The 25,262-nt window shown below is 41.4% G+C and overlaps 1 protein-coding gene across 1 annotated transcript in view; it reads left to right on the top strand.

Annotated features, from left to right (window-relative positions):
• The first annotated feature begins 4,861 nt into the window (after positions 1-4,861).
• Positions 4,862-25,262, top strand: part of SLC4A8 (solute carrier family 4 member 8) — a 78,126-nt gene continuing 57,725 nt past the window's right edge. The window contains exons 1-4 of the mRNA XM_032211475.1: positions 4,862-4,940; positions 11,325-11,450; positions 20,353-20,488; positions 23,861-24,021. Coding sequence (XP_032067366.1) covers positions 11,354-11,450; positions 20,353-20,488; positions 23,861-24,021 — 394 coding nt within the window. The 5' untranslated portion in view covers positions 4,862-4,940; positions 11,325-11,353. The remainder of the gene's footprint in view (positions 4,941-11,324; positions 11,451-20,352; positions 20,489-23,860; positions 24,022-25,262) is intronic.

Here is a 25,262-nt window from a genome sequence, read left to right as displayed (position 1 = left end):
TGCAGAGGATGGCTTTAGAGTCTCTCCTTTCACAGCTTTAGGAACAAAATTCTCCTTTATAAATTAATAAACATGGCCACCTGAGTAAGAATTTATTTAAAATCAAAGTACTACTTACAAATGAAAATTATAAAATAAAATACAACTTTCATTAATATGAGATAAGCAGAAAGAGTAACAATTTAAAAATTGTAAGTTGCCAGTGACATTAAAAACATTTCCAAACTAACTTGTTTTAGAAACTGACTTAATGTCTATGGGTAAATAGGCATTGATTAATTGGATGATTGGGAAAATGGAAAATGTTAGAGTTATGAACTATGGGTGTAATTGAAATAAGGGCAAAACAGAAGTGCAACCTCATAGCTATGCTGGCCTCTAAGAAGGATGATTGTCAAAAGAAATTAATGGATGCTGTAGGTTCATTTACTTTTAAAGGTTTCCTTCCATTTTGTTATCCTTTTTGAGTTAAGCCTTTACGTTGTTTTTTGTTGAGTTGGGAGGATGCATGCAACAAAAACACATCTGGAATACGACAGGATTTCAGATTCAGACAGGATATTTGAAGTTGTGGTTAAAACAAATCATGGTGCTTTTTGGCCTAAACCAGTGGTGGGATTCAAATTTTTTTTAACTTAAATTTAATTTTTTTTAATCAGCTGGGACCCGAGAGGCAGCGAATAGATTGGAGGTGAGTCCAGTCAGCGGTGGTATTTGCCTGTTCTCCAAATTAATCAAACTTTCCGCTACTGGTACTCCAGAACTGGTCAGAACTGGCTGAATACCATATCTGGCCTAAACATAAGGTAGCACTTGTTGCTTAAAAGATGGTTTGCAGGATCATTTAAACCCAATCAGATTAATTAAATCCCAAATCCTGGTTTTCCGTTATGCACAGATCATCTCCAATATTGATGGAGGAACTACAAGTAATTGTAGAGGAACTTTAAAAAAACCCTATGCATTTAAACTTGACTGATGACCATTCAATTGCTGATATGAGGTAAATTTAAGAACCCAACTGGAGTTCTATTTATGGAATAATCTGGTTAGAGACAGAATTGCATTTTGTTTTTATATTGGAATTTGGCTTCATCTTGTAATGGCCCATTGATGAGAAAATGTTTTGGTTTTCTTTGGGGAATATCTGCTTTCAGCAGAGCTATATGAGATGGACATGCATAATTTATGTTTCTAGGTTGAGGAAAGAAATAAAAAGAAAAGGCCGCTTTTATTGAGTGGTTTTTCTTTCCCTTTGAAGGACTATTAAAATTTTAATAAATACGAGGCATAAGCAGCAATGGGTTAGTACTTTAAACCAAGAGGATCATTTATGTGTTGTCATTTCCCATTTATTTGCCAGGAAAAAAAGATTCCTCATTGCTAAGCTAAGTCTCATGGATTTCTTTTTTTAAGTTTGACAATGAGAATTCCTGCATGTTTTTCAGAATCTCAGCCTCTATGGTATTTTAGTGAGTTGTGTCTTGATGAAATAGCAGAAACAACATTCAAACAAGTGACTTACAGGTTCTCAGGATCTGATAGAAAACAGTGCAAATATCACTTTAGACTTTTCCCTCTAAGAGGCCACCATCTAAGTGCATTCCTCAGCAAGGTTATGTAAGGTTACCTACAGCTCTCCCACATTTTCTTGGCTGCTTTTACAGATAAGCAGAAAAGACTACCTAAGTCATATTCTGAGGTATTTTTTCCTTTTACTAAATAGGGACCTAAAAGTTTCTCTAAATATATATCTTTGAAAAATATAGATGCAAACTGCAAGATTTGAGCCAGTTTGGTCTAGTGCTGTGATGATGAACCTATGACACGTGTGCCACAGGTGGCACATGGAGCCCCCTCTGCGGGCAGGCGAGCCATCACCCAGCTTAGCTCCACCGCGCATGCGCGGGCGCCTCCTGCCGGCCAGCTGATATTTAAGTCTCTGCTGTGCATGAGGGAGATGTGTGTGCATGCGCAGGGGGTGGGGGTGCATGCATGTGCATGGGTGGGGGCGCATGCATGTATGAGAGGTGAGGGGTTTGGTTTTAGGAGGCTTCAGGGAGGCCTGCTAGGCCTAAAACGGGGCGGTGTGTGTGTGTGTACTGTCGGCACGCGAGGAGAAAAAGGTTAGCCATCACTGGTCTAATGGTTAAAGCATCAGACTAGAAACCAGAAGTCTTTGAATTCTAGTCCCAGTTTACTGTAGGTATGAAAACCAGCTGGGCCAGCCACTCACTTTCAGCCCAAGTCATCTCATAGGGTGGTTGTGTTGAGGAAAATAGGAGGAGGGAAAGTGTATTGGGAATGTTCACCGCCTTGTGTTATTTATAAAAATAATAAAGGTGAAGACAAACAAATATATTTCTTACTTTGTTATGGGTACTCTTTTATGTTTTTAAATACTTTTAATCAGGTATATGGGATTGCTTAAAGATATTGGCTAACAGTTTCTCTGTCAATCAAGCCAACAGTTGGCTTTCTTTCTGGCTGGTAAAACTTGTTCTCTTCTGTCATGTTCAAGCCCTACAAAATATACTGTAAACTTTCTCCCACAATCCAGCCAGCTCTTTGTCTTCAGCACCATCTTCCAGTTCATACCATGCTATGTTTAAAATATTTTCTGCAATCACAGAAACAAAATAAAGTTTCAGCAGTTTAACATTGCACAGTAGAATTACCAGTTGCCAATGCATTTTTTTTCTAAAACAAACAGCTAATCAATTGCCAGGACTGTCTATATCCATCTTAGATGCTAATCTTTACATGTTTTCATTCAGTTCACTTTCCTCAGTTCCCAGAGTTCTGTGGTAATTTAAGACTGCACCTCCGATGCCATGTCAGAGCCCTTCTTTCTCCTTCTTCTCCTTCTTGTGCCATATCTGTCATCATCGGATGTTGGGGATCCTATTTTTATCAACAACACACAAAAAAGTGGTGCTGAGTTTTGTCTAAACTAGTCCCTTAGATTTTGAAGCCATGGTATTGTTCTTCTGCCTGGATCTCGTTTGCCTTCAATCTTCCCTGGAGGATTAAGTGAAGGATGCCGTATTTTCCCGTGTGTCGCATCACATGTCTGAAATATTCTACCTTTCACTGTTTTATGGTTTTGATGAGCTCCCTTGGCTTTCCCAGGTGGCTTATCACCACCTCATTTCTGATTTTGTCAACCCAGCTTATACATAGCAGCCGTCTGTAAATCCACATTTCAAATGCTTCTAGTTTCTTCAAGTGGCTTTCTGTCAGAGACCAACTTTCTACTCCGAAGAGCAGGATAGAAAAGATATAACATCCAAGAAGCCTGATTTTCAATCTTAGGCTTATGTTGTGACTGCAGAAGACCTTTTTTATTTTGAAGAATGCTATTCGAGCAAAGTGCTTCCACCACCCCGCCCTCCCCTTCCACTCAAAAAGAGCCTGCGGCAAAAACAGCAGAAGGCCAGCAATGCGATCACCCCCTCCCACCTGTTCCTTCTTACGCAAAAAAACACCGCCCACCCCAATGGTAAAGGCAGCCTGCCTGGTTCCCTTCCATGCCGTCCCTTTAGTGAGGGGTGGCAGATGGGGGTGGAGAAGCGAGATGTGCCTCTTACCTTTCCAGCTCCATCGTGTTCCTCACCCTTTCGCCCAGGCAAGGAACGCAATGGAGCTGGAAAGGTAAGAGACACGCCTCACTTCTCCCCCCCACCTGTCACCCCTCATTAAAGGGACAACGGGGAAGGGAATCAGGCAGGCTGCCTTTACCATTGGGGCGAGGTGGGCAGCGTTGGGCCACGAGGCACGCTTCTTACCTTTCCAGCTCCATCGTGTTCCTCACCATTGTGTCCAGGGAAGCCCCTGGTTAAAAAAAAAAACCATTCTCAGGACTTCATGATGTTTGATTGAACTTGCGAGAAGGTTTTTTTTACCAGATGCTTCCCTGAGCACAATGGCGAGGAACACGAGGGAGCTGGAAAGGTAAAAGGCGCGCCTTGCTTCTCACCTGCCCCAGAAAATAATAAGCCCTCCCCTATAATAAGCCCAAGGCCATATTTCATGGAGCAAAAGAAAATAAGACCCTGTCTTATTTTCGGTGAAACATAGTATTAAACACGGCTTGATTTAAATCAACTCGAATTCAATCATAATTTTTAAAGAGCAACTGTCATCTCTTTTCCACAGCGGCTTCTCCTCTGACCTGCTGTTGACTCACTGACAGTCCCAAAATTGCAGAATATACAGCCTCATGCTACATAAACTAAGCTCCATTTCATGCTGAATAAACTGAATTATTAATGTATCTTAAATAGAAAACAATCTTTGGATAGATTTTTACTCCAAAAGCAATTTATTAAAATAAATTTAAAATCTGATTTAAATTAAAAAAATCCGATTTAAACTAAAAAAAATCTGTTTTTTTAAAAATAATAAAAAAATCATTGATTTTTATCCACCCTGGTAATAAAATGTTGCTTCTACTCCATTCTGAAAATGAAACTGATTCTCCTATGCTACTAACTGAACTTTCAACAATATAAAACAAAGAAAAATGTGTAAAAGAAGTAAGGCTGTGTCTTGCACAATTCATGTTATCATAAAGAATTGTCATGATATGCTGTCAGTGTGTCTGTTGTACAAGATTCTGAAGTCTATCCATGCCAGAGAGACCGAGTCCATTATATTGGGAGGTACAATACCACAAAGGAGTATTCACCAGCAGACAAAGCTCAAGCAGTCTCTCTCCCTCTCCCTCCCTCCCTCCCTCCCTCCCTCCCTCTCCCTCCCCCCCTCCTCTCTTCCTCTCTCACCCTTTCTCTCTGTGTTTAAAGGGGAATCCATAGTGATACATTTATGCGATATTCCTTGTGTATCTTTCCAACAGAGGCCTGAGGATGAGGTGATTGTTGATTTGGGAAGCACCAGCAACGCTATTAACATTCATTATGAACCAGAGGAGTTGGAAGGTAAGACAATTATTTTCTAGTGTTTTTATTTTTTCCTCCATTTTTCTGTTGCAGACCCCAAGTTGGAATTTCTGCCCCCCTCTGACCCGCACAAAAAGACCCCGAAGGGGGAGACTCTGCAGCAACACAAGAGTTCATTGCACTTATCCGGGACTGTAGTTTGAGGACCCCTGATTTAGTGCAATATAAAAAATAAAATTTTCTGCGGACCACCAAAATTTCCTCGCAGACCACCAGTTGGTGATCGCTGTACTAGACAATTCAGATCAAGGGTTTTTCATCTCTAGTTCATAATGGGGTTCCACTCTCCCAGATGCAACAGTTTGGGAGACTTCCAGGACCCTCTTAAAGAGCAAATTGCATCTGTAGCCACCAAGGCCTTTGTACAGATTCTTAATTGCATCTGTATGTGGAACGGGAGGGCTCTTCTCATGGTCACTTGTTTACCTCAGGTATAGAATACTGTTCTTTGCTTTATATCGTTTGCTATTGAAGGTTATTCAGAAGCTACAACTGGTAATATCAGCAATTTCTAGTATGATCCTGTACTGGGGTTAATATGCAGTTTATTCAAAATGATATTTGGGGAAAACTGCATTTTAAGTATATAGCAGTTACTATTCTATTAATAGCATACAGCAGCAGAAGTATGTTTTCTACTGATTTAGGAAAAATGGATGGAAAGCATGCAGTAGAAGAGTCACTGAAACAAATCAGACTTAAACTGAGTCAGATTGTTGCAGGGGTCAGCAACCCACGGCTCTGGAGCCGCATGTGGCTCTTTCATCCCTCTGCTGTGGCTCCCTATCTCCAGTCGGCTCCACAATTGATAGGGCTTTCAGTTAGGACAGGTAGACGAAAAAGGATGCCGCACTAGGAGGAGACTCTTATGTTGGGTGAACCGGACTTCCGGCCGGCTCCAGAATTGAACGAGGGGCTTCCGGTTAAGACCTTTGTGGCTCTTTGCATGTTTAAGGTTGCCGACCTCTGTACTATTGAATCAAATAGGTAACTGAATCTATACATCAGAAGAGAATCTTCTGACTCTATACATATTTATGAAGGTCCATGAAGTGGACTGAATGCCACTAAAAGCATACAAAGAAGGGGGGGGGATAAAGATACATTCATTTTAAAGATGTTCTCTAACACAAACGTCGTTTCTTCAGTCTGTAGCTATAACTTTTGAATTCTGCAGATGAGATTCTTGCATACCAGTAGTGATTTGATCAGAAGGCTGGTTATATTCACTCCACTGGGGGTTGATTCTGATTGGGGAAAAACACCCCTATTTAATAAAACATTCTTGCTATGAGTTTCAGAGTGGTAGAATAGTGAACTTATGCTTATGTACCTTGCTTAAGAACATGCTTGTCAGTGTTTTAATTTACCGTTTTTTTTTAATGGATTTAGAAATGACATGTATATTGCCTGCTTCAAGTCTTTATCACATCCCCAAAAGCAAGCAGGTTGTCAATTCCAATAAATAATTCCTTTTATGCCAAAAGAAGCGTCACTCTTGAGAGTCAGTACAAAGGGGGAATAAATAATTATTTCTGCAGCTTATACTTTATTCTCTTTATACTTGTTCCGCATCCTGCCTGGCACAATGTGTTTAAATTAGTAATAAAGAGTGGAGCCACAAAATGTCACAAAACCTTTCCTCTCTTGTGAATTCAGGCATGTGTTTTCATTGCTAGGGTTCAGGCAGTGGAATAATAGTGGAAGAAAGAGAGCTCATATCCATGAACTTAGTTCATCCCTAAAAATGTACAGCATGAATTCTGTGACATAGGTTTTACGAAGTCAAAAGAGTATTGCTTTGTAGTAGATTTGCATATACTTTGCTTTTTTGTATTTGCTAGAAAGTTAAATTCTGGAAACCGGATAGATGAAGTATGGAATTGTATCTGAACAAATTACCATCTTGGTAGAACAAAAGACAGCAAAAATTAGCAATCTATATATTGGCTTGGAGCCATCTTGTTCCAGGATACATAAAAGGAAGCTCCACTATAGGTAGTCCTTGACTGAACCCAAATTTTTTGCTAAGCAAGACAGTTGTTAAGTGAGTTCTGCCCCATTTTATGACCTTTCTTGGTACTGATTTACTGACTTATTTCATTTATACGGTGGCCCATTGCAAGCAAGTGACTCTGAGTGGTAAAGAATTAATTAAAACCACATTACAATCACTATACCACTTAGAGAGGGTTGTAAAGCACTGTAAAGCAGTATATAAATCTAAGTGGTATTGCTATAAAAAGATGATATATATATATATATATATATATATATATATATATATATATATATATATATGTATGTATGTATGTTTTTTTAATTTGTGCTGATAAATAAATAAAGGGAGACTAGTATAGATCTATTTCAAGCTATTTAGCTCTCATCAGCTAGCCATACCCTTACTGGGATTTGAACCTTGTGACGAGCCGAAGGACAGATGATGGAAGCAGTTAGCTTCTTCCCATAATTGGGGCTTACCAGGGGTTGTAAAAAATCTTATATATATATATATATATATATATATATATATATATATATATATATATATATATATATGAAAAATAACAGTAGTTGAAAAAGATAATTCATACATGCTAACAGAGCCTTCCCCCCCTTTTTTGCTAGCTACCTCAAACTGCAAAAGCAAGAGAATTGTCAAAATATCCAAGAGGTTATTATGTGTTAAACAGTTAAAACAACTGTGTTTAACTTGGTGACTTATAATGCAGGTGAAAATAGATCTCTAAAAAGGGGTTGTTCAAAAAATTGTGATCCCCTTTCCTGTTTATGAATTGTGATATTAATCTATGCAGATAAGTGATTTTTTAAAAAATCAATATGCACCAATCATAACTTTCATTCAGAGCTGGGTTGGCGAGCCCGGATTTGGTGAACCGGTAGGGGCAGCGGCGGGAGGCTCCACCCATTCGCACAGAAGTGTTGCGTAAGCACAAGCAAACCAATAGTAAAACAAATAGCAACCCATCACTGCTTTCATTGTCTTTTCTTCCAGACCAATTCTCCTGAGTGTATAGGCCTTTTTACGAGAAATTTTCTTTCTCCTTGTGTGGTGCGCAGGCAATCACAAAAGAGACTCCTATTCTCTCATTTCCTATATTAGTATGATTCCCCCTGAGCCTGCAACATGTTTACACCATTAACATCAGAGAATTCTCACCAGGAGCAAATGTGAAACTCTTGGTAGCATAAACATCCTGGCTAAACTCATGCCTGAGCAGAGACTCTTAAGAGACAGAGAGGGAATGCTTACGATTTTTCTGTCAATGGAGAATGTCAAATGGTATGAACAAAATATGTAGAAAGGCAAGTCTGAAAGATGCAGCAATCACATGAGCAGTTCATCTCATAGTCATCTAAACATTGATGTGCTATATGGGAACTATAATTCATAGTAATTATTAATGTACTGCTCACATGGTAATGCTGGATTTCCCTCTTTTTGTGCTAATTTTGATTGTAAGGCTTCGGCTGCTATTTCAAATTCAGAAACTAACAAGCTTGCTGTACTGACTTAGTTTGTACCTCACACAATAATATAAATCATTCATCATTTAAAGATTTAGCAGATGAGAGACAAATCAGAAGGCAGACAGACAAAAAATCATAGGAAATTCAATTGAACACTAACAGGAGCCAATCACTGGGCTTACTTTGAAGTTGTGATGGAGGCCAGAAATATTCTCTTCCACCATTTATCCTCTCACTGCCAATTATTGGAAGTCTTTCCAGGTAATTGTAGTGCTATCATGTCCATTTAGATCATACAGAATCTTTGGTAGCTTTCTGTGTGATTTATTGGCAAGATGCTTTGAAGACAAAACAGATCAAATATGGCAAAATCAGTTACAGTTTCAGCATTAATTCATAGCTCTGCATGAATTAATACCTGATCATATTAGTCTATGTAGTTTCTATCGTTCTAAGCCATTTCCATAGAAGTCAAATTAGTAGCTTAGAGTACTTCTAACCCGTCTTTGTCATGAGGGACCCAAGTGGTGGTAGTTTTTTTTAAAAAAAAAATGAAATACCTTCCATTACCTCTGGCTTTACTGGCATAGAGATAGCTGCATTACAAAAATCCATCCCTTCAAAATTTCTTGTTTAGATTACTGTAATGAACTATATACTTGTGGCTGCACTTGACGATGATTCAGAAATATCAATTGTACTACAAAATATTGCAGCAAGATTTGAACTGTGAAACAGGTTCATCACAGAAGTTCTTTATTCTTTTTATTGGCTTGCAGATCAATTCCAGTACCAATTATAGGTTCTGGTTTTAATCTATATAGCCCTTCATCATTTGGGAATGCAGTATCTTCTTTTTACACTTCTTTTTATATGTTCCTACTCTTTCTCTAAGGACATCTATGGAAAGCCTGTACTCTGGGTGCACTCTCTCTCTCTCATGCTGAGATGTAACAACTGGCTAAGGACTGGTGTTTTCAGTCTTCACCATTTTTATTGCCTTTTCTTCCTCTGGCAAAGTCATTTTTATTTACCAAGCTTTTAGGAACAGGATAATGTTACTGTGGGTTTTAATTGCTTTAGCACTAATTTTACAAGTGATATATTTTTGTCACTTGTTTTATCCTTTTAAAATTCTTTTTGATTGTAATTTTAAAGTATAAATTACATTGGGATTTCTCTTAAAGAAGGAAAGCAAATAAATAAATAAAAATAATAAATAAATAAATAAATGCATACTTGTTCTCTTAATGTAATTAGCAAACTTCATTGTTGTTCATTTTGAGTCAAGGCTGCTTCTGACTGCAGGATGCATCTCCCCCCCCCCCCCCAATATTAGAAGTTTTAATCACATTCTGTTAATGGTTTGGTTCTTCAGTTCATTCTGGATGGAAGCATCCTGTACCTCATATTTAGATGATATATTAGCTTTCAGGAAATCATGGGTAGGTATTTCATTAGCTGTATTACATAAGAAGGACCAGAAATTATTAATAGCTGTAACAAATCTTATGAATTACAGTAGTATGTACAAAAGCTGCCGTAGTTTGCTTAGAGTGTAATGACAGCTTGAAGTATAGATAGTCCTTGTTTGATGAATGCCTTGTTTAGTGACCATTTGCAGTTATGATATTTTTTTACAACAAATCCTTATTTTATTTATTTATTTAAAGCAGTTGTATAGCTTCCCATCTTCTAACCATCTCTGGACAGCTCTCAAGGAGTCCTTATCCATAGAACAAAGGAAAGCAAGATCAAAAGAAGCAAGATCATAAGCACACTTGCTTCACTTAACGAGCGCTTCGCTTAACAGCTCAGTTACCAATCCCAATTGTGGTCGCTAAATGAGGAATACCTATATACAATTTATGTATATAAGTAATCCTCGAGTTACAGCAGTGCATTTAGTGCCCCTTCAAAGTTACAATGGCATTGAAAGAAGTGATTTATGACCATTTTTCACAGCTATGACCATTACGACATCCCCACAGCCATGTGATCAAAATTCAGATGCTTGGCAACTGATTCATATTTAGGACGGTTGCTGTGTCCTGGGGACATGTGATCCTTTTTGCGACCTTCTGACAAGCCAACTCAATAGGGAAGCCAGATTCACTTAGTAGCCATGCTACTAACTTAAGAACTGCAGTGTTTCACTTAACAAGAGCCAAGATGGCGCAGTGGTTAAATGCAGCACTGCAGGCTACTTCAGCTGACTGCAGTTCTGCAGTTCGGCTGTTCAAATCTCACCAACTCAGGGTTGACTCAGCCTTCCATCCTTCCGAGGTGGGTAAAATGAGGACCCAGACTGTTGGGGGCAATATGCTGACTCTGTAAACCGCTTAGAGAGGGCTGTAAAAGCACTGTGAAGCGATATATAAGTCTAACTGCTATTGCTATTGCTAACTATGTCAAGAAAAGTCATAAAATGGGGCAAAACTCATTTAATGTGTCTTGCTTAGCAACAGAAATTTTGGATTCAATTGTGGTTGTATGTCAAGGACTACCTGTATATATTGGACTGATATCAGGTTTTCAATTTCAATTATATAGCATGTGAAGGATGTGTGTTTGTGTTTTTATTTTTATAGTTATAATGTACACTGAAGACAGCATTTAATTTCGTTGTATGATGTGCAATGACAATAAGGTAGAAGTAGAAGTAGAAGTAAAAGAAGTAGAAGTAGAAGTAAAAAAAGTAAAAGTAAACGTAAACGTAAACGTAAGTAAAAGTAAACTCATGTTCCAAGGTCTACATTCAACATAATGGTGAAGTGTGGCTTTAACAAGGAAGATGACCTTTTCTGTATTTCTGATGTAATTTCAACAATGTCAAAGCCATAAATACCTGACAATTTGCTTTTGTTCCAGGGCACAGGACATTATATGTTGGGGTGCGGATGCCTTTGGTTAAACAAGGCCACAGACAACACAGAACCAAACACAGGAAACGAGCTCGGATAAAGGAAAGTATATTGGAGGAGCATGAAACTTACGGTAAGTGTGTGTTGATAATAGAACACAATGGGGGAGTGAGCCATATAGTCTCCTATTTGCCATACTATTGTCGTGTATAAGTTCTTTAGGATCTTATGGAGGCATTCAGAATATGGCTGAGAACTTTTAATGCTTAATCTTTGAAAGATTTGCAGATGGACAGGACCTATTGTCTCTGAAATAGTAGGATCACCCTAGAGTCACCCAAACACACAAGCATTTGCAGGCCATTATTCTGATTCAGAAACTAAAATATACAATTGGTGGCAGCTCACCCTCTGCTTGAACACCTATCCTAATGGAGAAGCCTGAACTTCCAGTCAATCAGTTCCATTATGGAACTGCTCTTAGAGCAGCACACTTCATGCTCAAATAAAAATTGCCTCTTGCAGCTGAATTTTATATAATCCTTTCCTGGTAGCAAAGGATGTGTTTGCATGCTAGCCTTTCAGGTATGTTGGAAAGTATTGTTATGTCTCCCCTTGCCCATTAGAGTTATGTGTATTGTAACTGTCTCCCATATGATGGATCATCTGAATTTGCCCTTTTCCCAACTAAGATACATTTCTTCTTAAGTGTCTGAGCCAAAAGTGTTTTCCAATCTTCAGAGGTTCTAAAGGATTGCTTAGTATGGAATAAAGTGGGAAAGTTCCTTGCCATGACTTGGCGCTATGATTTCCTTTTTGCAGCTTCATTAGCCATTTTTACCTTCCAGGCCTAACACACTTACTCATGTTCAGCTCGTGAACGAGCATGATCCTAAACATTTTTCAGATACACCATTGGGTATGTGTGATCATTAATGTAGGGCAGGGGTTTTGGCCTAAACTACAGAAGTGAATTACTGACAACCAAACTGCTGCCCAAACTAACTTTTGGTGGTCTTGGATTGCTCTCTAATCAGCATTAAACCTTTAAACCTGACATTGTTTCCCACAATTTGATGTAGTTAATTATAGTCGTCGTCATCATCATTATCATTTAACAATTCCATGATCCCTTGCGGGGTGGAGTCTGGGCAACTGAATAGAGCTAGCTGAGCATTTAATGGCTGGATGCCCTTCCTGTCACCAGTGCGGAGCTTTGTTCAGCAGATATATTCTCATTGCCTCCAGAGAGAAAAATATCTGTCTCTACCTAAGATTGAACGCACAGCTTCCTGATTGCGAGGCAAGAGCTCCATCTCTAGGCCACTGCACCACTCTGATGTAGTTAATTATAGTGTAACCCCTAAAATAGATACCATTCTAAATATTTTTTAAAAAGTTGTAAAACTCGCCACAAAAAGAAGGAAATGGGAAGTCCCACCTGTATTCATGTGTGGTGTAATCCCATACACTTTGCATCCTTACACCAGTACAGTAAAAGTACATTACATGTGATGCTTAGGCAGGTAGAGACTCTCCACCTAGTTACTTAGAACTCATAGGGTGCCATCCAGGACTGAACATTTAGATATCAGTCAGACAGCTGACTGAATGCAGCTAAGACATTAGATAACATGTTGCCGGAATAAGGAATCTAAAAGGGAACTGAAAGATTAGAGTGGCACATCACAAATGAAAGATACTTAGCAGAAACAAACAAAATGGCAATATAATCTAAAGTGCAGGAGTGTCAGCTTCTGCCTTGCTGTTGCTTCAGCTGCCATGAAACGGGAAGGGGGGGGCTGGTATTTGGGAGGGGATAATTGATGTGCTGGAGGAATGTTCTAGGATGTACCAGATATTGGGATTGCGCATGCGTGAGTGTTCCCGCCTGCATCAACGGCCTCGACATTCCATCTTTGGCCTGTCTTTTTGAAGTTATCTCACACCTGACACTTGAAGGACTTATGATTGGCCTGGAGCTATGATCCTAAGGGGTGGGGAATGGGCTATTCTATATATCAATCGCTTTCGCGCCTTATTAAGTAGACTTTGCTTTGCAACTGCTTGCTTACCATTTATAATTAGTAAAAGTACTTTGAATTTCCAACTCATGGAGTCTCTTAGTTTTCTTTCCTAATTATGGAATGGAGTAACGCTGACAAGAAGCAAAGTCTACTTTAAACCCTTTCCAGGAGATTTACGTCTACCGTGAAGGGAGATATGTCTTCACCGATCAGAGATATGGAAGGGGCCGTTAGCGGCGTGGATTCCAGCGAAGCCGGACCTCCCGAACTTTCGCTTCACGAGCCAGAGGGCCCCGACCTATCACTTCATGAAGATTTATTTCAACTGCAAATTTCCAGCCAGCCGGACCTTCCTCCCCCTCGATGGTCTACTTCGGTCGGGCAAAGAGAAGAAGAGGCGAGCTGGAATGCAGGGATCACTCAAAGGCAACCCCGACAACCAGCGCTGGAGACTGGAGCTGTGAGAAAACCCCAGAGGAGTGAATTACCTGATTATTGGGGTCAAAGGTATTTTGGGGAAAGAAGGGGGGAAGATGAAAGAGACTGGAGAAGCTGGCGTCAACAAACTCCACGCGCGCCTTCACCCCCTCCCCCTAGGCCTGCTACACCCCCTGTGGCTAGAGGCTTTGCTGGACCCGGGGCCCCTCCTCCCCGACGGCACCGAATGGCAAAAATCCCTCCCCTGCCTGTGCGTTTCAACGGTGATTCTGCTACCCTGGCCTCTTTCATTATGCAGGTCTTTAATTATATGGAGATTTATGGCCGTGATTTTGAAACTGATGGCATGAGAGTCCGGATGGTTCTCTTATCTTTAGATGCTGAAGCTGCCACGTGGTCCACGGCTTTGCATATGTCTGGTTCTCCCCTCTTGGGAGATTTCAACCGCTTTATGGAGGCTTTCCGCCAACGCTTTGATGACCCTTTGACAGAGAAACGAAGCAAATTGAAATTTATAACCCTTGAGCAAGACGATAGACCTGTTGCCCAATACATCCAGGAATTTCAATGTCTGTCGCAATACATGAGAGGCTGGGGGGAGGACGCACTCCTGGACAAATTTGCTTCGGGGTTAGATGAAGACATTTACCAGCAATGTGTCAATCGTAACCTGCCCAGGCGTTTGGTCACTTGGTTTGAACATGCTGCAGACGCTGAGCTCGACCTCACCAGGCTCCGTTATGCCAAAGAAGAAAGAAAGAAGCGAAAGGAGAAAGCTGCGAAGTCTTCTCCCCCTCCTGCCAGGAAATCCCTCTTCAAACGACGGGGGGAAGGGAGGGGGCCCCCTTCAGGGCTCTCCAGACCGTTAACCTGCTTCCGTTGCGGTAAATTGGGGCACACCACCCCCGAATGTCGTGCTAAATTGCCCATCTCTGCTCAACCCCCTCCCAAACGTGAGGAAAAGTCTGGCAGAGTCTCAGAGAAGAAGAAAAAAGAAACTGCCTTTGCTGTGGACAACAAACCCCCTCCTTTCGCCCAGCCATTAGAGGGAGACGCAGACGCCAACTCCTCTTCTTCTGAAGATTCCGATGATGACACATCGCCTCACTGGGTGAGTTCAAACAAAGGGCCCCTGCTAATCCCCATTGAGTTAAAAGTACCCCCCCAGGGACCACCTGCCACCCTTCTGGCCTTGCTCGACTCCGGCTGTTCCCGATCCATGATCAATCCGGCCATGGTGGAAAAATTGGGCCTCAAATTGCGCACTTTGAAAACCCCAATTGTGTTTTGCCAAATAGATGGCTCTATTGCAGGGGGGGGGGGCGCCCATTTTTTTACTGAGCCTTTGGAAATGAAAATGGGTACCCATACTGAACTAATTTCCTTTGTGGTCGCGCCTGGCATGGACAGGCCACTCATTTTGGGCATCCCCTGGCTCCGGAAGTGGAACCCTCACATAAATTGGCGCACAGGCCGCTTACGCGTCCGCTCCAGGGTGCCTCCAGTGGGGGAGGACTCTCCTGAACAACCTGTAACTGACATTCCTGAAGTGGCCGCTAGAGGGCAGGAGAGAATTGCAGGAGAGGAGAAAATTCCGAAAGAGTATTGGGATCTTAAGGAAGTCTTCAGCGAAAAATCTTCAGACAATCTACCCCCCCACAGGCCTACTGACTGCTCCATAGACATTTTACCCGGGGTTAAGCTCCCTAAACCCCAGATCTACTCCATGTCTCCCAGGGAAATGGAGGAAATGCATTCTTTCATTGACAAAAATTTGAAACGTGGTTTCATTGAACCGGCTCGCCCCAAAGTGGCTGCCCCTGTACTTTTTCGTGAAAAAAAAGATGGCTCTCTTCGTCTATGCTGTAATTTTAAAAATCTTAACGCTGTATCAACTCAGAACCTCTACCCCCTCCCGTTGATGAAAGACTTATTGGCACAGCTGGGGAAGGGCCGCATCTTTACTAAATTGGACCTCCGGGAAGCTTACTATAGGGTCCGCATAAAAGAAGGAGACGAATGGAAGACTGCTTTCAACTGCCCTCTTGGTTGTTTCCAGTTCCGGGTTATGCCTTTTGGCCTACAGGGGGCTCCTGCTGTTTTCATGCAACTTATTAATGAGATCTTGCACGATCACCTGTATAAAGGAGTTATCGTATATTTGGACGATATCCTTATCTATACTCGCACATATGACCAACACGTCGCTCTGGTGCGCACTGTTTTGAAAAAACTACGTGCCGCTGACCTCTATGCCAAATTGTCTAAATGTGAGTTTCACCAAACTAAAATTGACTATCTTGGCTATCGCATCTCACCAGATGGCATTGAGATGGACCCTGAGAAAGTGAGGGCGGTCACTGAATGGGACGCACCCAAAACTCGTAAACAATTGCAAAAATTTTTGGGTTTCGCTAATTTTTACCGTCAATTCATTCCCTCTTTTGCTAAGATTGCTCTTCCTATTACTAATTTGCTCAAGACTAAGGGCGATCCAAAACCTAAACCTAATAGGCCTTTGGACTGGAACATGGAATGTCAGGCGGCATTCGAGAAACTTAAACGCCTTTTTGCCGCTGAACCAGTACTTAAGCATCCTGACCTAGACCGGCCTTTCGTCGTCCAGGCTGATGCCAGTGATGTCGCCGTAGGGGCCATTCTGCTGCAAACCAACGACCAAGGTAACCTGCAACCTTGCGCGTACACCTCCCGAAAGCTCACTGACACGGAGAGACGTTGGGCGGTTTGGGAAAAGGAGGCTTTCGCGGTCCGTTGGGCCCTGGCTACGTGGCGCCATTTCCTAGAGGGCGCGAAACACCCATTTGAGGTGTGGACTGACCACAAGAACCTGGAAGCGTTGCGGACGCCTCGTCGTCTCTCCCCCAAACAAATGCGATGGGCCCAATATTTCAACCGTTTCAATTTCACTCTAAAGTATATCCCGGGAGGGAAGAACTTCATGGCGGATGCTTTGTCCAGATTACCTCAATATAATTGCTCTAAACTGACTATCGTCCAACCACTCCTGGCAGCTCCGGTACTCACACGTCAACAGACCCAGGCACAGAGAGAGGTGCCTCAAGATCTACTTTCTGACCTTAAAAAAGCTCTTGCTCACGACGACTGGTTCCTGAACCATCGTGACGAGTGCACCATGAGAGACGATCTACCGTGGATTGGTGCTAAATTATACATCCCCGCGTCCCTCCGCCTCGTGGTCCTTCGCCGCGCTCATGACTCCAGATTGGCGGGTCATTTTGGATTCGTAAAAACTTTACATCTCGTGAAGCGACAATTCTGGTGGCCCTCTTTAAAAAAGGACATTGAACTTTACGTGGCTAGTTGCCCCATTTGCGCTGCCGCCAAGAAACCACCTGGGAAACCGCAAGGACTGCTCCAGTCCGTCGCTCGCCCAGTTGCCCCTTGGAAGGAGATTTCTATGGACTTTATTGTTGAGCTTCCCGAAAGCCAGGGGCATACCGTTATATGGGTGGTCACTGATTTGTTTTCCAAGCAAGTTCATTTCGTGCCTTGTCACAAAATTCCTTCCGCCAAGGCATTGGCTAAACTGTTCATTTCCCACATCTACCATTTGCATGGAGTGCCCGACCGTATTATCTCCGATCGGGGGGTCCAATTTACATCTAAATTTTGGAAGGAATTTCTCAAGCGCATCGGCTCCGCCCAGGGCCTTAGCTCCGCCTACCATCCTCAGACTAATGGCGGCTGTGAACGTACAAATTCTGTTCTTGAGCAATATTTACGTTGCTTCATCAATTATCAACAAGACGATTGGGTGGACTTGTTACCACATGCTGAAGTGGCCTACAACAACTCGGTTCACTCCAGCACGGGGTTCACCCCTTTTCGGGTCGTTTACGGTCAAGATTTTGTTCCTATTCCCGAATTGCCTAGTGACCAACCGCAAGTCCCTTCAATTGTGGACTGGAGTGAACGCCTCAGTCACATTTGGCCGTTGACCCTTTCCACTTTGGACGCTGCTCATAAAGCCCATAAGAAGCAAGCAGATAAAAAACGCACTCAGCCCTATGAATACCGCCCTGGGGATTTGGTATATTTGTCCACAAAATTCCTGCACACTACGCAGAAGTCAAAGAAATTGGGGCCCAAATATGTTGGCCCTTTCCCTATTGTAAAGGTCATCAATCCTGTTTCTGTTCGTTTACAATTGCCAAAACACCTCAACCGCATCCACCCGGTTTTCCACATCAACCTCATCAAACCTGTTCGGGTTTCCCACTTGCGCCCCCCAGATGAACCTCCGCCTACTCCGTTACTAGTGGATGGGGAACGTCATTTTGAAGTTCGTGCCATTCTTGATTCCCGCAAACACCGTAATCGCATCCAATACCTAGTGGCTTGGAAACATTTTCCTCCCTCCCACACTGAATGGGTTGATAAATCCCATGTTCGAGCTCCCCGTTTACTTCGAGACTTTTATGCTGCTTATCCCGACAAGCCTTGACTTTCTTTTTCCCCCTCCCTCTTTTTTTTGTGTTTGTCGTTTGTCTGTTTCGTTTGTTTTTTTTTACAGGCCTAACAGCCTTTTTTCCGGGGGACGGCCGGATGTCAGCTTCTGCCTTGCTGTTGCTTCAGCTGCCATGAAACGGGAAGGGGGGGGCTGGTATTTGGGAGGGGATAATTGATGTGCTGGAGGAATGTTCTAGGATGTACCAGATATTGGGATTGCGCATGCGTGAGTGTTCCCGCCTGCATCAACGGCCTCGACATTCCATCTTTGGCCTGTCTTTTTGAAGTTATCTCACACCTGACACTTGAAGGACTTATGATTGGCCTGGAGCTATGATCCTAAGGGGTGGGGAATGGGCTATTCTATATATCAATCGCTTTCGCGCCTTATTAAGTAGACTTTGCTTCGCAACTGCTTGCTTACCATTTATAATTAGTAAAAGTACTTTGAATTTCCAACTCATGGAGTCTCTTAGTTTTCTTTCCTAATTATGGAATGGAGTAACGCTGACAAGGAGGAGGTGGGCATCTTTGCTCATAGGTTAATTATTGACTGATCTTTTCTAAGCTCGGGACTAAGTAGAATTTGTTTAGAAACCTCCAGGAAATAGAAGTCTGTAAACTACACAAAGAAAAGAAATCCCAGAAGAAGGGGGATTTATTAATCTACCTCTATATAGTTACCAAAAAATCTATATGGGTGAGTCTATGAACTTGAGTTTCATTTAAAGGTGACTTTACTTTTGTGTAACTTGTTTTTTTTTAAATGAACTTTTGGTTCTGCAGATTCTATTTACTTCTTCACTAATAGAAAAATTACTAATAATGACTTTCATTCACCAAAGAATAGAACACCAGAAACAACGAACTAAAAGAATCACATCTTTGACTGATATTTTTGAGAACTGATGACTTTGCAAGATCTTTTCTGTAATTTGCCCCTTTTATCTGTTAGATTTCTCTCTGTATACAGGTAGTGCTCAACTTATGACCACAATGGAGCCCAACATTTCTGTTACTAAGCAAGGCAGTTATTGAGTTGTGCTCCATTTTACGACCTTTTTTGCCACAATTATATTAAGTGAATAATTGCAGTTGTTAAGTGAATCATTCAGCTGTAAAGTAAATCTGGCTTCACCCACTGACTTGGTTTGTCAAGCCAGCTGGGAAGTAACAAATCATCTCAGAAGGTGATCACATGACCTCAGGACACATCATAAATACATGCCAGTTGACAAGTGCCCAAATATTGATCACATGACTGTGGGGATGCTGCAACGGACATAATTGTGAAATCTGCAGAACGACTACAGGAATTGGGTATGGCCAGTCTAGAGAAAAAAAGGACTAGAAGCAGTGGTGAAATTCAATTTTTTTTACTACCAGTTCTGTGGGCGTGGCTTGGTGAGCGTGGCAGGGGAAGGATACTGCAAAATCTCAATTCCCATCCCACTCTGAGGCCAGCCAGAGGTGCCATTTGCCAGTTCTCCGAGCTACTCAAAATTTCTGCTACCAGTTCTCCAGAACCTGCTGGATTTCATCCCTGACTAGAGGTGACATGATAACAGCATTCCAGTATTTGAAGGGCTGCTACAAGGAAGAAAACTTACTTTCCAAAGCACCAGACGGCAAGACAAGAAACAATGGATGGAAACTAATCAAGGAGAGAAGCAACCTGGAATTCAAGAGAAAGATCCTAACAGTGAGAACAAACAACCGGTGGAACAGCTTGCCTTCAAAAGTTGTAGGTGTATTCATCACTGGACATTTTAAAGAAAAGACTGGACAGCCACCTATCTGGAATGGTATAGGGTCTCCTGCTTGAGCAAGGGGTTGGACTAGAAAACCTCCAATGTTCCTTCCAGCTCTATTCTGATTGATTGGCCATAAGCCACTTTTGTCAATGCTGTTATAATTTTGAATAGTTACTAAATGAATGGTTGTAAGTTGAGAACTGTCTGTATGCTTTGTAATTCTTTTTTCTTAATTTTTCTGTTCCTGTGCGTTTCCATATCTACAAAGAATACATTACCACTGTCCTCATCATTAGACTTATTAATACAATGTTCCACTTTTTAGATTCCCCATCTCAGCGAGTTCATTTTATCCTTGGTATGGAAGAGGACGAGGAGCATGTCCCCCATGTCCTATTCACAGAAATGGATGAAATCTGTGTGAAAGAAGGTGAAGAATCAGAGTGGAACGAAACAGCAAGGTAAAAATTAATAAATGTATAAACGTACAACAAGGCTGTATTCCACCTTTCTGTATAATTGATTCAGCTTTATAATCCAGAAAGAAAGCAAAAGAACCAGGGAGTTATTTTTCCTGCATGTTGATTGTTAACAGGGAACAAACAAATCACTTTTTAAACATGGTCTTCGGTATGTTTGTTCCAATTATACTTGGACAGAATTTGTCAGATCAGGATTTCTGGTTTAGAAGCAGCTTCTGCTCCTGTGCGGAATCTGTTCTAATTTTACCTGAAAATCTCTGAATCTGGTAGTCTGTTCAAAAGTTTTCCCAATTTGTGAGTTATTTTGAAGTGCACAACTGGTTTTGTGTCAGCATGAGATAATACCATGTCAAATCAGGACAATTCTGTGCATTCAGTAGCTCATCTTACAATTGTGGGAAAAATTTCAAGCTTACATCATTATCTTTGGATTCAATAGCAATAGCAATAGCAGTTAGACTTATATACCACTTCATAGGGCTTTCAGCCCTCTCTAAGCGGTTTACAGAGTCAGCATATTGCCCCCACAGTCTGGATCCTCATTTCACCCACCTCGGAAGGATGGAAGGCTGAGCAACCTTGAGCCGGTGAGATTTGAGCCGCTGAACTGCAGATAACAGTCAGCTGAAGTGGCCTGCAGTACTGCACCCTAACCACTGCGCCACCTCGGCTCTATAGTTGATTCAATTTCAGTTGAAATTGTTTCAGTTAAAATCAATTTCTGGAGGAGTGCATTTCTGTTGGCTATAGTACTGATAACTATTGTGCCAAATACCACTTTGAACAGAGTTCAGAAATGGTTTTAAAGTAATTCCAAATTTGATTCAGGAGTACATTTAATGCACTACCAAACATAATTCAAAATATATGAGTAAGTAAATAGAAAATAACATTTGGAAGCTGATAAAAACCTTACAATAATACATTTATTATTGCCTTAGTTGGTTGTAAAATGATGCCATCTTCTGGCAGATAGAATACTAATGCCTGCTACTACACACACAGCAGTACCTATTTATTACTTTTATAGCTGCTGTTGTTACTATGATTGGTAGCACAGTCAGCCCCAAATGTTTAGACTTTTGTCATTATTATTATTTAAACCAGAAGGTTGAGAGTTCAGTCCTAGGTAGCAGTAAATGTTTCTCTCCTACAGTAGGACGCAAAGGATAAATATCTGCTCCAAACTCCATGTGGCGTCAGGAAGGGTATCCAGCTAGAAACATTCAGCTCCATCCAGTCACATCCCAACTGTACCCTGAATTAAGGGATTATAGGGTTGTAAAAAAGGAATTTATTATTAGTTAAAAATATAGGAATTGGAATGAAACAGTAGTGCCTCCTTGTAAATTTAGCATATGTATATGCTGAGATTGAGGGCAAAGCCAGAAATCTATGAAGATTATTGCCAAGGTAAATTTAAGTCAGGCAGCATTCTATGGAAAAATAGCACTAGCACTTAGACTTATATACCGCTTCACAGTTTTTTACAGCCCTCTCTAAGTGGTTTACAGAGTCAGCCTATAGCCCCCAACAATCTGGGTCCTCATTTTACTCAACTCGGGAGGATGGAAGGCTGAAACCCTAACTTTGAACTGGTGAGAATTGAACTGCAGTCAGCTGGCAGTCAGCAGAATTAGCTTGCAGTACTAATTTCTTACTACTGTGCCACCATGGCTCATTAAAGCTCTTAAAGAATCAAAACGTTGAAGAAAAACTCATTCCATTCCTGTTCCATAATCTGTTGTCTCGGTAGTTCAAATACATGCAAAACGGGATCTGGGGAAAACCTTTCCTACTTGCTATTATTTTTCTAGCACTCTTCAAAGAGAGACATGTTGCAGCATGAAAACATACATTTGGGGAAAGATCACACCTTGGAGGGGAGTAAGATAGATTCTTTAATCATGATAAAGGTTACGTTTTGTATCTGAAAGATCCCCAATACAGGTAGTCCTTGACTTACGAGCACAATTGAGTCCAAAATTTCTGTTGCTAAGCAAGACATTTGTTAAGTGAATTTTGCTCCATTTTGTGACATTTTTTGCCATAGTTGTTAAGTGCAGTTGATAAGTGAGTAACCTGGTTGTTAAGTGAATCTGGCTTCCCCATTGACTTTGCTTGTCAGAAGGTCGCAAAAGATGATCACCTGACCTTGGGACACAGCAGTGGTCATTAACGTGAACAAGTTATCAAGCACCTGGATTTTGATCACATGATCATGGGGAGGGGGGTGCTACAGAGGTCATAACTGTGAAAAATGGTCATAAGTCACATTTTTCAGTGCCATTGTAACTTTGAACGGTTGCTAAATGAACTGTTATAAATTGAGAACCACCTGTATTATCTGGCATTTCTTTTATAGCACCTTAAATATTTTGGAATTACATTGTATAATCAGTCTAGGGGATATTCATGTAATCTGCAGTCAAGCATGGTTCACTATGCATATATCTCCAGCATCAGAAAAGCTACAGCAAATGTTTCTCCAGATTCGCCTATCTGCTATAAATGAAATCCAAAACTGAACTTAGTTGGATTATTTATCAGATATATTTCTAAATTAATCTCCCATCTTAAAAAAAGTCTGTTTAGTTCCTGTTTTGTACCAATTCTTCTTTTGAAAATATGTCTAGCTCCCTGGAGTATATATGTGGCTTTTGTCCCTGTGAATGAGCCAACAGGGCAGTGATAGGTTGCAGGTGGTACGCCTCAATACGGGCATACCGAAGCCTCCCCGGAGCACCAGGTACCGTTCTGATACGGTGCTCCGGAGGGCCCACCCGCCTGCCTGCATTCCTTACCTGTCTTTAAACTCTTCAGCGCTTCCGTGCATGTGCACGGTGCGTACAGCGCCTGCGCGATGGTCCGCCGAGCAGCTGGAGCATCGCGGAGGCGTTGCTGGATGGTAAGATGCATGCGTGCGCTGCATGTATGCATGCACACACTGCGTGCGTTCATGTGGAGGACACCGGGCAAAACTTATATAACAACTGTCTCACTTAGCAACAGAAATGTTGAGCTCAACTGTGGTCTTAAGTCGAGGGCTACTTGTACTTCTGTATTCATTTCTGATTTCCTTGAGACTTGTAATCCCTTTTGTAAATAAAAGTAACAATAGAGACTGGTGTTTTGCATTGCTTTCATTGATGTGGGACAGGGCCTGGTAGATTTTGTGGGATTTTGACTTCACATTACAGTTCACTGATATTAATGCATAAAAGCTTGCTTGGCTTCTCTATTTCACAGCTGGGTCTTCCAAGCCATCTGGAAAAATAAATATTATGTATTGATCCTGAAACCTTTTGCTGTAGTATTTGATTTGGGTTGTGTTGGTTGCCTCACTTGCAGATGGCTGAAATTTGAGGAAGATGTGGAAGACGGAGGAGAACGATGGAGTAAGCCGTACGTGGCTACTCTCTCACTGCACAGTCTCTTTGAACTGAGGAGCTGCATCATCAATGGGAGTATCCTTCTGGATAAACCTGCAAACTGCACTGAAGATGTTGCAGGTGCTATTTTTAACAATTTATGAGAATAAAAGTCAAGGAATCTGTTCTCTATGCCGCCTTCTCCTGTGTACAGAGAACATCCTTCCCGGATATAACCTGCCCAGATGCAAACTTGGATTAGACAGAAATTTCCTCAAATTCTAGAAATCTGTTTCAAGGCAGAATAATATAGCAGTCTTCCTTAATTTGGTGCCCTCCAGATGTTTTAGGGATATGACATTGGGAATATCGAGCCTTGCACACGATGACTAGGAATTTTTGGAGTTATATTTCCAACAATCTGCAGGACCACAGATTACGGGAAGGTTTAATTTAAAAATCAAGCTAGTTTGCCCAGTTTGGTGATTCATTACATTTAGAGAATATTAATCCTCATTAATGCAGGTTGGGTGGGTGGGAAGATATGATGCCAAAGTAGCACAAATGGTTGAGAAAAGAGTGTTTATTGTGCCTTCTGTTTTTCCCCCTCTTTAACTATTTTTAAAATGTTGGATTAAAACAAAATGTGGAAGCCAGAACAGATTTGGCTCTTTATATGAATCTCCCTCCTACCTCCATTACTCATGGAATGGAGCATCATGGATAGCTATTCTGAGAATTAAATATGGCAGTTAAGAATTTTCCTCTGATTGTCACTTTGGGGTGATTGCATTGTTTCTATGTTAGATTTTTTTCCCCTCAAAAAGAAATAGAATGCATATTTTAGTATCCTTACTCAAGCATACTGCTGCCACTGTCTAACCAATCCCAGGGCATGAGATCTAATTTAAGAGAAGAACAAGCATGGACTTCTAAATCAAAAGCCAATAAGAATGCATTATCTGATGACTGAACCCTTACACATTGAAATAAATGCCAGTACCCTTGAAAGAAGAAACACATTCTTGTTCTTGAATATGATACTAGATAGCAGTGATGCCAAACCTTTTTGGTACTGACTGCGCTCGTTTGGGATGTACTATGCGAACCTATGGCATGCGTGCCTAAAGTGCCATGTGGAGCCATGTCACTTGGCACACGTTGCCTCACCCATTCCTCTTACGGTTTCCAGCGGGTGCAACTAGACTTCCGGTTACTGGCATGCAATCAGCTGGCCGGAGTGACCAGCTCTTCCAGTTTCCGGCACTGCCGCCTGCACAAAAGCCAGCTGATCATTGTGCGTGCAGAAACCCAAAAGAGGAATGGCAGGCGACATGGCTCCATATGCCATTTTGGGCACGCGTGCCAATGGTTCACCATCA

Source organism: Thamnophis elegans, chromosome 2, assembly GCF_009769535.1.
Source record: "Thamnophis elegans isolate rThaEle1 chromosome 2, rThaEle1.pri, whole genome shotgun sequence".
In the NCBI taxonomy this organism is placed as follows: domain Eukaryota; kingdom Metazoa; phylum Chordata; class Lepidosauria; order Squamata; family Colubridae; genus Thamnophis; species Thamnophis elegans.
This window is presented reverse-complemented; position numbering and strand designations above follow the sequence as displayed.